We start from the raw sequence: 12,738 nt of genomic DNA, 5'->3' as shown, positions 1-12,738 counted from the left end.
CTTCTGGAAAAAAAAAAGGTGGAAGGGAATGAGAAGTAGGGCCTTAGAGTAGAAAGCCATTTTTTATTTATTCCTTGATTTGTATAACCCCCGTGAGTAAAGACTAGATCACCAGTCAGGGAGAAGAACCCTATGATACCTGAAGAGCAAAATCTGTTAAAGATGCCATTGATCAAGTCGTTCTCAACCTTTCTAAAGCTAGGGCCCCCTAACATAGTCCCACATGTTATGGCGACCCCGACTATAAAATGATGCCACTGCTACTTCGTAAGTGTAATGTTGCTAGTTATGAAAAGTGACCCCTGTGAATGGGGTCGCGACCCACAGGTTGAGAACCATGGCTTTAAACCCACGGGAAATTACCTGAAGTTTGAGCTTTAGAACAATGATAACTCTGACAGAGTGCCAGCCTTTCCTCAACACAACCCAAGGTGCCACCCACATAGGCACAAACACAGGGCAAACACAGGAACTAACCTGGTAAGGCCTGGATGGCAAGTGGCGCTGGCTGTCAGGGACCTCCTGGAAACACCAGGGCGACAGCACAGGTATCCCACTAATAAACCTAGGGACCAAGGCCACTTGATGTTCCTCTGGGCACAGAGGACTTACTCTGCCCACCCTGATCTCAGTAGACACTCTGCTGGCAAGGGGAGAACGTCTGTCTGGAAGAACCCTTGGACTCCGTCCATCTCAGGCCTAAGTGGAGGCTTCTCATGGACAACAAGGGAGCCAGGAGGGAGGAAGTCGAGGGTGGGGCAGGGTGTGACCCATAGTCTTTGTGACTTGGTGTAGTCTGAGTGCCCGGGTTGTCTGTGTGACCCTGGCAGGTGCGTGGGAGATGTGGAGCAGGAGCACATGACCCAGGCGAGGGTCGCAGGCACTTAAGGACTAATCCTGACGCATGGCCTGCTCCGTCCAGGGACTTAGTCCCCGCCCTCGCCCCCGACCCCACCCCCGCCCAGGCCCTGGCCGCTCCTTGGACCGTAACACGGGACTGGATCTAGAACCAAGGTTCTGTGTGAAAGCCAGCAACAGCGTCCGGACTGCGTCTCGGGTGCCCTCTTTGCGCCGCTGTCAGCGGATTCCTCTTTCACGCAGCCCCCCGCAGTCTCTGCCGCCTGTGCGTCCACGAAGCCCCACACCCAGAGTGGGGCGCCGCTCAGCACGCCGAAAGCTCCGCCGCCAGCGCCACGGGTCTGCACAATGCATCGCGCAGGCAAGGCCGGTTGCCCTGGGCAACCGCAAGACGCCTGGCCGCTCGGGCCGCCGCTCCGCTGCCGCAGCACGCGCTGTAGGGCGGGTCCCAGGTGAGCACTGTCTGCCCTCAGACGCGCCAGGCCAGCCCTCGCTAGCGCCCAGGTCCCCTCCTATCCGGTGCTCGGAACCCCGCCCCGCCCCCTCCGATTGGAACCCCAGGCCTCGATCCTTAGAATCACAGAACTTTCCCGGCTTACCTTCTCCACTTACCCTCTCCACTTTCACCCCACCACGCCTGTTCAACCTTCTTTCCCTCACCTTCCCACTTCCCTCCAAACTTTGTAACTGCCTCCCCTTCCTGACCCTAAACCTGGGCCCCACCTTGTGACCTATCTCCTTACCTTGACCTCTCCTTCTGAGCCCCAGATCTGTATTTCTCTCCAGAATGGACACCCCACTTGGACTTCCCTAAGTCTGGCCCAAATCTCTCTTCAACCCCTTACTTACTTCCTTACCCCCCCCCCCGAATCGTCCCCTTACCGTAACTTACTCATCTCACTCTTAGACCTGTTCCCCCACGGACCCTTTTTCTCATCTGACTTCTCACCCCAAACCTCCCACTCATGTCTTTTCCCCTGACCCCAAACCTCCCTTTCAGACCTCCCTGCCATAACCGGGACTTCCAAACCCTACCCTTGCCTCCCTGGATATGTCTGACCTCTCTACCTTTGTCAGCAGGGGCTGGGGGCCAGAGAAACCAGCTACGAGAGGCAAGCATGGAGAATGGAGAGAGGAAGAAGCTGACTTCCACTTTGTCCGATGGAGATCACAAAGAAGAAAATAGTCTGTACCTTTCTTGTTCTGCATTTTCCACAGCCTTACTCAAAGGAGCAGGCATGGGGGCTTGGGAATAGTGGAGGGGGCCCAGATTCAGTTGCCCTCCGGGCTCCTGAGGCTTCTGAGGACCTGAGAGTCAGATGCGTTGGTTCTGTGAGAGACTGCTCTGGCAGTACAGGGTAAAGCCCTTTGTCCTAGTGGGTCACTGCACTTGCTCTTCAGACGTGGTTCGCATTCACTAACGAATACTAAATATCTATAAGTAAAATCACGTGTCATAGACGGTTACACATTTAGTTTTAGGAGATACAGTTCGGGGCCTGGGATGCGGTACACACCTTTAATCCCAACACGTGGGAGGTAGAGGCAGGATGATTTCTGTGGATTCAAGGCAAGCCTGATCTACAAAGCCAGTCCAGGGTAGCCAGGACTCTGTTACACAGAGAAACCCTGTTTGGAAAAACAAAACCAACCAACCAACCAACCAACCAAACAAACAAACAAACAAACAAACAAGAAGATTAGCTCAGGCCTACCAGCCGGGGCATTTCCCATTGGCCACGCAGCTGGCATTGCTCTGGCCTTTAGATCACTCTGGTGGGTGCTACCAGTCTCTCTATGGCTTTTTTTTTTCTTATTCTTTTTTCGGAGCTGGGGATCGAACCTAGGGCCTTGCGCTTGCTAGGCAAGCGCTCTACCACTGAGCCAAATCCCCAACCCCTCTCTATGGCTTTTTATTAGCAGTTCTCTTACATCCACGATGGGGAAGTGTTTACTCCGAATCTTGGCCACTATTAGTAATGAGTCTTACTGGATTTCAGGCATTTCTTGTACATTCTGGATACCAGCTCGGTGTTGGGTCGATGCATTATAGATGCTCTCGAGGATCTGTGGTTGGGGTTTAGCTGGTTGGTTGATTTTGCTTTTCTTTCTTTTTCTGCTTATTCGTTTGGTTAGTTGGTTTTATTTTCAAGATAGGGTTTCTCTGTGTAGCCCTGGCTGTCTTGGAATTTGCTATGTAGACCAGGCTGGCCCCAAACTCAGATCTACCTGACTCTGCCTCCCTAGTACTGGGAGCAAAGACGTGCACCACCGCTGCCGCCGCCACCCCTCCCCCTTTGAGACAGGCTCTCGATATGTAGCTCTGGCTATCCCGGAACTCTCTCTATAGACCAGGCTGGCCTAGAACTCCTACCTCTGTCTCCCCAGTGCTGGGCACTATATATCCTGACTATCCTGGAACTCACTATAGAGCAAGACTATTTTGAACTCCTAGAGATCCACCTGCCTCTGCCTCTCAAGTGCTGGGATTAAAGAATACATCACAATGCCCAGCCTGTGAATTTCTGGTGTTAAGGAGACCTACTTACTGATCTTTTCCTATAGTGAGAGCCCTTCTATCTTCTACCACCTCCTTGCAGAAGGTAACACCCTTTGCCCTGCTCTTCCTTTAGAAGCTTTGTTATTTCACGTCTTACAGTTCAGGTCTGCCACCTAATGGGACTGAGGAAGACAAGACTTGCCAGTCTCGTCCTAAATTTGAGTATTCAGTGGCCCAGCTGATGCCTGACAGTGTTTCTTCAGGGGGGGGGGGGTCAAAGAGATGTAGGTCTTTTGGGGGGCTAACCATCTGTAGTCCTACTCTTTCTGTTCATTCTTTTCCCACGCCAGTGTTTGCGTTGCAGAGGCTTCATAGTGAAGGACTCCAAAGCTGGCCTCCAAGGTTGCCTAGGTTCTCGTGGACTTTTGCACTACTGTGTAAAATTTAGGACCTGATTAATATGCACATGCACATACACACGCACATACATAAAAACACATAAACATATATATTCTGCCAGGGCTATCGTTATTGTTTACATTGAATTTATGGGTCAGTTAACATCTTAATATTAAATCTTTGAAAATAGAAACATTTAGTTATCTCATTCTTCTCAGCAGTGGTTTATAGTTCATTGCGCAAGTGTCCAGTGTGTCTTTTGTTTGATTTAATCCTTTATACTTGGTGTTTTTAAACGCTGCCATAGATGGCTTTTTAATTTCATTTTCCTCGTGTGTGTGTGTGTGTGTGTGTGTGTGTGTGTGTATCTGCCTCTCAAGTGCTGAGATTAAATGCAACCACTGACTTTTCCACCCATGCCCAAGTTCCTGAAATAACATAACTGAGAACGTAATGTTTTACAGGTAAAAGCCTAGGTCATAGCTTGTTCCCCAACGAGCTTGTAATTCATTTAATCGATTTGTTCTGTTCTGAGAGTGCCACACGGTTGGTTACCTCATCTCAGCATCTCAGTTTTATGAGGCCAATTGATCCACATATCAGCATTAGAGGTGTATCTCTCCTGGGCCTGACTCTATTCCAGAATCCTTTCTTCCTGGGGGCACATCCCACCTCCTATTTTATGCCGAAGCTAATAGGCCAACAGCTTTTTATTGACAGGTGATGCTTCCACTCAGTGCACAAAAGATTCTCTCTGTATTTAAATGTGTGCACTACCAGGTGGTTCTCTGTGAGTTCGAGGCCAGCCTGGTCTACCGAGCTAGTCCCAGTACCTCCTGGGCTACGTAGAGAAACATTGTCTGGAAATACAAAAAAGTTTTCCGAGTGCGTGCGCGCGCGCGCGTGGAGAGAAGGCAGAAGAAAGCATTTGATCCCCCAGAACTCAGATTACAGGCATTTATGAGATGCCTTGTAACATGAGCACTAGAATATGCACTCTGGTCCTCATGACTGGGCAGCAAACACTCAAAGTCAACCACTGAGCTCTCTCTCCAGCCTCTGCCTTTAAGTTGTTTGATTTTTAACAATTACCAACTGTTATGTATGTTTTCTTCTGCGTCTGTTAGATCGTCGTGTTAATTTTATATGTTAGTATGGCGCGGTATGCTAACAGCTTCTCAAGCGCTAAACCAGCTCTGCATTTTGGGATAAACTCCATTTGGCAGTGTTTTGTTTCATTTTTGTTATTTCTCCCTCTCGCTAGATTTAATTTATGAATGTATTAATTAGGGCTCTGTCCATAATTAGAGATTAGTGTGCACTATTCCTTCCTTGTACTGTCTTTATCAGGTGTCGGGGTTAACAGTAGAGCTTTATGGTTTACATAAAAAAAAATTCCCTTAAATACTTGATAGACTAACTTAACGGATGTCATCTACACTTCAGGTTTTCATTTGGGATAATATTCCAATTATGGAATTAATGTCTTGAATGGGAATAAGCGGATCTGGATTTTCTGTTTCTTTGATGCCCGTTTCCATGTGTATGTTAAAGAAAATGTCCATTTCATATGCACTGCCCAATTGTTGGCGTGTGTGTGCTAATAAAGTTTTATTATTATCTTAACATCCACAGTCAGTAGCAATTTCTCCCTCTTGTTCTCAATGTTGCTAATTTGTGTCCTATGCATTCCTTCTTAATTTTCCTAGATAAAACTTCCTCTGATTAAAATGTTCTTTTCCTTCCTCCTTTCCTTTTGATTCTCCTCGGTATTGGGATCCAACTCAGAGTTGTACACGCTCGGCACGTGCCTGGCCACAGAGCCTCAGCCCCGGTACCCCCTACCCCCAAATGTCTCACATATCCAACTCTCTCTTGTGCTAGTTTTCTCTAGAATACTTTTCACTTCACCGAATTTTGCTCCTAACTTATCCTTTCCTTTCCTCCAACCGCCTTGAGTGGATCGTTTTCTTTCTACCCTCTTGGGCTAGCATAACAACAACTTTTAACGTGTCTTCTTTTCTGAAATCTGTATTTAACAACCGACAGATTCCCCTCAGGTTACTACTTGACCTGCATTGTAATGCTTTGATATGTCATATTTTTTCTTTTTTTTTGTCAGAGCTGGGAACTGAACCCAGGGCCTTGCGCTTGCTAGGCAAGCGCTCTACCACTGAGCTAAATCCCCAACCCCAATATGTCATATTTTTAATTCATTTTTTAATTGATTAATCAATTAATTTTTATACTCCAGATTTTATTCCCCTCCCAGTCCACCCCCCTCCAGGGCTCCACACCTCATATCACCCCCCTACAGTCTCCTCCTCCACAAGGATGTCCCCACCTCACCTTGCCAGACCTCTATGTCAAGATTTAATTCATATTTTTTTTTCAAATTTACATTTAATTTGTCCTAAATGTGCTACGAGTTCTGGAGCATTTAGGGCAAAAATCTACTTGTTTTTATATACTCCTGGTTTGATTTTGGTAACTGGGAGGAAATTCAACCTCTGTGCTTTATTGTCTCCATGACAAAAATCTCTCATGAGTCGACTTAAAGGAGGAATTACTTATTTTTGGCTCAAGGTTTAAGAGGATTCAGTCCATCATGGTTGACAGTGTCAGGAGGCGGAGAAAGGAAAGTAAGAAAGGAAACCAGGCAACACATAGCCCTAGTGACACACCCCTTAATACCAGACACCTAGAAACATGAATACATCACAAATGTAGGCATCTTTCAATCTACATCGCGGTAAGCTCTGTTGGGTGTGCTGGGGCTTGGAGGCTGAGTCTTGGATCTCTCTGTGTTTAGGAATGTGGTCGCTCATCCTGTCGTCCAAATTGCTGTCTTGTGCTGCTCTTTTTGCTTAGTCTTTCATTTCCCAAAAGAAGCAAATTCAAATGCCCCAGTCGGCTATGGCTTCGCTTCTGTCAGTGTTTCTATTCGAAGCTATACTATTAGGTGCACGTACATTTAGAACTGTTATATTTTCCTGACAAATTATTTTTACTGAGTTTATTGATAATCTCTAAATGTACCTAAGGCTTTCTGATTACTCTCTCATCCCCCTCTACCCTCTATCAATTCCCAGCCCCCTACAAGTCCCTTTTCCAGATTCATGTCTCTTGATGTATTCAGCATCCCACTCAGTTCAGCCAGTGATCCACTGATCATCAATTTGGAGTCACGCACTGGAGTCTGGTGGGCTCACCAGTGGGTGGCCCCATCTCTCAGAATGTGCCCAGGGCCAATAGTTCATCTGTGAGGTATGGGTCCATCAGACCCTGTCCCTGACTGTTCACAGACCCACCTCTGGCAATCCAATCCGGTGTGAGTTCGTGATTGTTGTCTTGCCAAGAGATGGCAAGAAATCCTTTTCCGCAGTGTTCCTTGGGCCTTGGAATGGGTGTTAATGACGTTTACTGGCTGAGCATCCAACTGTCACCTATCAACACTTTGAGCATGAGTTTGCATTTACCGCTATTCGCTGACAAGAGGGGCTGTCCTCATTACAGCTGACATAGAGTTGTATTTCTCTATTTATTTTTACTTTTACTTTATGTATATGAGCATTTGTACCTGTGTGTGTATATGTGCACCGTGTGTGTGCAGTGCCGATAGAGACCAGGGAGCATCAGGTACCCTGGAACTGTACTTACAAACGCTTGTGAGCAGCAGGCTCTCCAGCCCCACTACACCCGTTTTTAATGTTATAAAAATGTCTCCCCTTTGTCTTTAGTGATTTTTAACTGTTTTAAAATAAATATGTATACCTATTTACATATTTACTCTCTAAAAGGACATTTTTATATAACCAAATACTCTCTTCACTTTCACAAAGTTTACAATGATTCCTTAGTAAAAAAAAAAAAATATAACCTTAGGATATGTTTGTATTTCCCTGGCTTCCCTCAAAATAACTTTACAGTTGGTTTGTTCATATCCGGATCTCCTTGACCACACACTGTTCTTCTTTTAATTAATCTTTCCTCTGGTATGGCCCATCTTCCTATGTTCAGGGTGTGGACTTTCTACCCAGGACGTCCTTGATCGGTGGGAAGCCTTAGGTTGATCTTGGCTCCATTCTGCCTTCCTGTGGTAGTTCATCTACTCCTCTTACCCTTGGCTGGGCCCTGAATCTGGAGGGGACAGCTGTTTCCTCAGATGGACTTTCCTGGCTGCTTCGAGTCGGTACAGTTTCACCATATACATTACATCTCAACCATAGTCCCCACCACCACCACCTCCCTTCCTCCAGTCCAGTCCAGTCCCTCAGACCAGCTCCTCCTTTGTTTCTCTACAAAGGAAAACAAACATCAGGTCTCCCAGGGATAGCCACCAAATATAGTCTAATGAGATACAATAAGACTGGGCACAGACCCTCATATCAAGGCTGGACAAGGCAACCCAGTAGGAAAAGGGTCCCAGGTTCAGGCAGAGTCAGAGACACACCCCACACACACACACACACATACACTCCCATTGTTGGGAGTTCCGCCAAGCTACACAACCATAAATCATATGCATGGGACCTAGCTCACACCCATACAGGGTCTGTGTTTTTTGCTTCAGTCTCTGTGAGCCCCTATGAGTCCTGCTTAGTTGGTTCTGTGAGCCATGTTTTTGTGGGGTCCTGAACCCCTACAATCTCTTCTCCCTCTCTCCTACAGGTTTCCCCTGGCTCTGAGTAGTGTTTGGCTGTGGGTCTCTGCATCTCTCTAGCTTGCTCTCTCTTGCTATCCTTGGTGGTCATCCCACAGTACTAGTATCTCCAATACGGTAGATCTCCGTTGAAACTAAAACTCTACCTCACCAATGGCCTCTCCTGGTCTTTCTTCAGAGTGATTTCAATGTCGCCACACAACGCCTAGACTCAGCTGTTCTCCATGGCCCTTCATGACTTCCAAACTGATACCATGTGGTGAACTCCTGAACATTATCAAGTTCGGCTGCCGGCTTGAGTTGCAGCCTTGGGCCTTGTAGTGACCCTGAGGAAAATCTCACCAATGTTGGTCTTACTAATCGCAGCCGATTTGTAAGCCCCAGCCAACCCTCATCCATTGTTCCAGTCAAGCAAGATTTTCCATAAAGTGGTGCTTGGTCTCTTGTTAGTCACAGCTTTCTCTTCAGCTCCAGGTTGCCAGAAATCAGATTTTAGTCTAGCTTTTAAATTATTTAATATCACAATCACAGTTGCCCCCTCCCTCCTCTCCTCCCAATTCCCCCTCGCCCTCCTCACCCTTCTCCCATTCTTCCTCCGTTTCTCTTCAGAAAAGGAGAGGCCTCCAATGTATATCAACCAGCCCTGGCATATCACGTTGCAGTAAGACTAAGCCTATCTTCTCCTGTTGAGGCTGGATGAGGCAGCCAAATAGAGGGGAAGGGTCCCAAAGGCAGACAGTAGAGGCAGAGACATCCTCTGTTCCCTCTGTTAAGCGTCCTACATAAAGCCAAGCTGCACAACTGGAATATAGGTCAGTCCCATGACTGCTCCCTGGTTGGCGGTTCAGTCTCTGTGATCCCCTATGCACCCGGGCTAGTTGATATTTTGGGTTTTCTTGTGGTGTCCTTGAGCTCTCTGGCTCCAACTCTTCTTCCTCTGCATCTTCCACAGGATTCCCCAAGCTCCGCCTAATGTTTGGGTGTAGGTCTCTGCATCTGTTTCCCTCAGTTACTAAGTGAAGCCTCTCTGAGTACCATTATGCTAGAGTCCTGTGTACGAGTATAGCAGAATATCATTAACAGTACCAGGGGTGGCCGCCCTCTCATGGCATGGGACTCAAACTGGACAAGTCATTGGTTTGGCCACTCCCACAATTTCTGCACCTTTACTCCAGTACATTGTGTAGTAGGAACAAGTTTTAGGTCGAAGGCTTTTTGACTGGCTCGATGTCCCAGTCCCTCCACTGGAAGCCTTGCCTGGTTACAGGAATTGGCCCATTCAGGCTCCATATCCCCATTGCTAGGAGTCTTAGCTAAGGGTCACCCTCATAGATTCCTGGGAGTTTCCATTGCCCTAGCTTTCTAGCTCATCGCAGAGATGCCTCCCCTAATTCCAGTTGTCTCTCCCAGGACTCTCTCCCTCCGTCTTCACCCTACTTTATTTCTCCTGTTTCTATCCACATCCCCTCCCTCACCCAGTCATCTCCCCCACCACACTTGATTCCTCCCCACCCTCTCCCCCACCCAGTCCCTCCGTGTCCCCCACTGTGTCTATTCTATTCCCTTCTCAGTGAGATTCATCCATCCCCCCTTGAGCCCTCCTTGTTACTTAGTTTCTTTGAGTCTGTGTGTTATAGCAGGGTTCTCCTTTACAGCTAAAACCCCACTTATAAGTGAGTACATACCTTGTTTGTCTTTCTCGGTCTGGGCTACCTCACTCAGGATGATGTTTTCTAGTTCCATCCACTTGCCTGTAAATCTCATGATATCATTGTTTTTAATGGCTGAGTAATACTCCATTGTGTAGATGTACCATTTTCTTTATCCATGCTTTGGTTGAGGGACATCTAGGTTGTTTCCAGTTTCTGGCTGCTATGAACATCGTTGAGTAAGTGTCCTTTTGGGAGGGTGGAGTTTCTATTGGCTGTATGCCTAAGAATAGCTGGGTCTAGAGGTAGATCAATTCCCAATTTTCTGAGAAATCCATATTGATTTCTAAAGTGGCCGTACAAGTGTGCACTCCCACCAGCGATGGAAGCTGTTCCCCTTGCTGCACAGCTCAAGCTGTCGCTCGAGGTTTTGATCTTAGCCATTCTGACTGGGGTGAGGTGGAATCTCAGAGTCAGTTTGATTTGCATTTCCCTGATGGCTAAAGATGTTGACCATTTCTTTAAGTGCATCTTGGCCATTAGAGATTCCTCTGTAAAGAATTCTCTGTTTAAATCTATACCCCAGTTTAAAATTAGATTATTTGGTTTGTTGATATATATATATATATATATATATATTTATAAATCAGTCCTCTATTAGATGTGGAAGGTTGTAAAGATCTTTTTTCTACTCTGTAGGCTGCCATTTTGTCTTTTTGATGGTGGCCTTTGCCTTACAAAAGCTTTTCAGTTTCCTGAAGTCCTATTTAATTGTTGATCTTAGTGCCTGTGCAACTGGTATTCTGTTCAGGAAGTTGTCTCCTGTGTCAATGTGTCAAGGCTATTCCCCACTTTCTCTTCTACGGGGTTTAATGTATCTAATTTTATGTTGAAGTCTTTGATCCACAGCTGACAAACACCTTCAGTGAAGTAGCTGGATACAAAGTTAACTTTAGAAAACTCAGTAGCCCTCTAATAAACTAACAAACAGTAAACAGGCTGAGAACAAAATCAGGGAAACAGCACCTTTCACTATAGCCACAAATAATATCAAATACCTTTCTATAACTCTAAACAAACAAGTAAACAACCTGTATGATAAGAACTTCAAGTCTTTGAAGAAAGGAATTGAAGAAGGAAAAAGGAAAGATCTCCCATGCTCACGGATCAATAGGGTTAACATAATAAAAATGGCCCTCTTACTAAACACAATCTACAGATTCAATGCAATTCCCACCCAAATTCCAACACAGTTCTTTACAAACCTTGAAAGAACAATACTCAACTTTATATGGGGGATAGAGAAAACAATCCTGTACAATAAGGGATCTTCTGGCGGTGTTGCCATCCCTGATCTCCAGCTGTACTACAGAGCAATAATAATAAAAACCTAATGGTATTGGTACAAAAACAAATGGGTTGACAATCAGAATGGAATTGAAGACCCAGAAGTAAATCCACATACCTGTGGATACTTGATTTTTGACAAAGAAGCCCAAATTATACAATGTAAAAAAAAGAAAACATCTTTAGCAAGTACTGCTGGTCTACCTGGATGTCTGAGTGTAGAAGAATGCAAATAGATCCTTGTCGAAACCAGATTCTTTTTTTTTTTTTTATTGAGTATTTCTTATATACATTTCAAGTGTTATTCCCTTTCCCGGTTTCCGGGCAAACATCCCCCTCCCCCCTCCCCTTCCTTATGGGTGTTCCCCTCCCAACCCTCCCCCCATTGCCACCCTCCCCCCATAGTCTAGTTCACTGGGGGTTCAGTCTTAGCAGGACCCAGGGCTTCCCCTTCCACTGGTGCTCTTACTAGGATATTCATTGCTACCTATGGGGTCAGAGTCCAGGGTCAGTCCATGTATAGTCTTTAGGTAGTGGTTTAGTCCCTGGAAGCTCTGGTTGCTTGACATTGTTGTACTTTTGGGGTCTCGAGCCCCTTCAAGCTCTTCCAGTTCTTTCTCTGATTCCTTCAACGGGGGTCCTATTCTCAGTTCAGTGGTTTGCGGCTGGCATTCGCCTCTGTATTTGCTGTGAAACCAGATTCTTAATTTAAAATACTTTTAGCTAGCTGACTTAGACATGGTAGCACTTGCATTAATTTCAGCAGGCAGAGGCAGGCAGATCTCTGTAAGTTTAGGACTAGCCTGGTCTACATAGTGAGTTCCAAAACAGCCAGGGCTAGGTAGAGAGATCTTATCTTAAAAAATAAAAAGTCACAGGAACATCTCTGATCGATTGCTTCCCTCTGAAACTTCACAAGCCAGGCCTACATTGTCTGCACTCTTAGCCTTCTCTTTCAAGTTGCCACATAGATCGATAAACCCTGAACACTTGCATCCCAACAGTCCACACTCCTCCACCCCCAAAAGCTACACAGTCAGGTCCAACAGTAACATCCCCACATCCCTGATACCAATGTCTGCCTTAGTTTGTTTTCTACCACCATGATAAAATACTTGACTAAAAGTAACTTGAAATGTAACCTAATTGACCAGGAAAAGCCAGGGTAAGAACACAAGGTAACAACCTAGTCAGGAGCTGAAACAAGAGACTGTGAAGGGATTCTGCTGACTTGCTTTCCATGGCTGTTCAGCTTGCTTTTCCTACACAGCCCAAGACCTCCTAACCACGGTTGTTGGCACCAGAGAATGGCCCGAGACCTC

General features: G+C 46.2%; 1 protein-coding gene across 16 annotated transcripts in view; it reads left to right on the top strand.

Moving 5' to 3' along the window:
• Positions 1–48: 48 nt before the first annotated feature.
• Ttll8 (tubulin tyrosine ligase like 8) overlaps positions 49–12,738 on the top strand; it is a 66,833-nt gene continuing 54,143 nt past the window's right edge. For 3 of the 16 annotated variants that reach the window (XM_087557526.1, XM_087557525.1, XM_087557522.1), the window contains exons 1-2: positions 49–1,310; positions 1,936–2,043. In XM_087557526.1, the coding sequence (XP_087413652.1) occupies positions 905–1,310; positions 1,936–2,043 (514 nt within the window). In that variant the 5' untranslated portion in view covers positions 49–904. 16 annotated transcript variants of the gene reach the window in all.

The sequence above is a fragment of the Rattus norvegicus genome, chromosome 7 (genome assembly GCF_021556685.1).
Source record: "Rattus norvegicus strain SHRSP/BbbUtx chromosome 7, alternate assembly SHRSP_T2T, whole genome shotgun sequence".
Lineage (NCBI taxonomy): Eukaryota > Metazoa > Chordata > Mammalia > Rodentia > Muridae > Rattus > Rattus norvegicus.
This window is presented reverse-complemented; position numbering and strand designations above follow the sequence as displayed.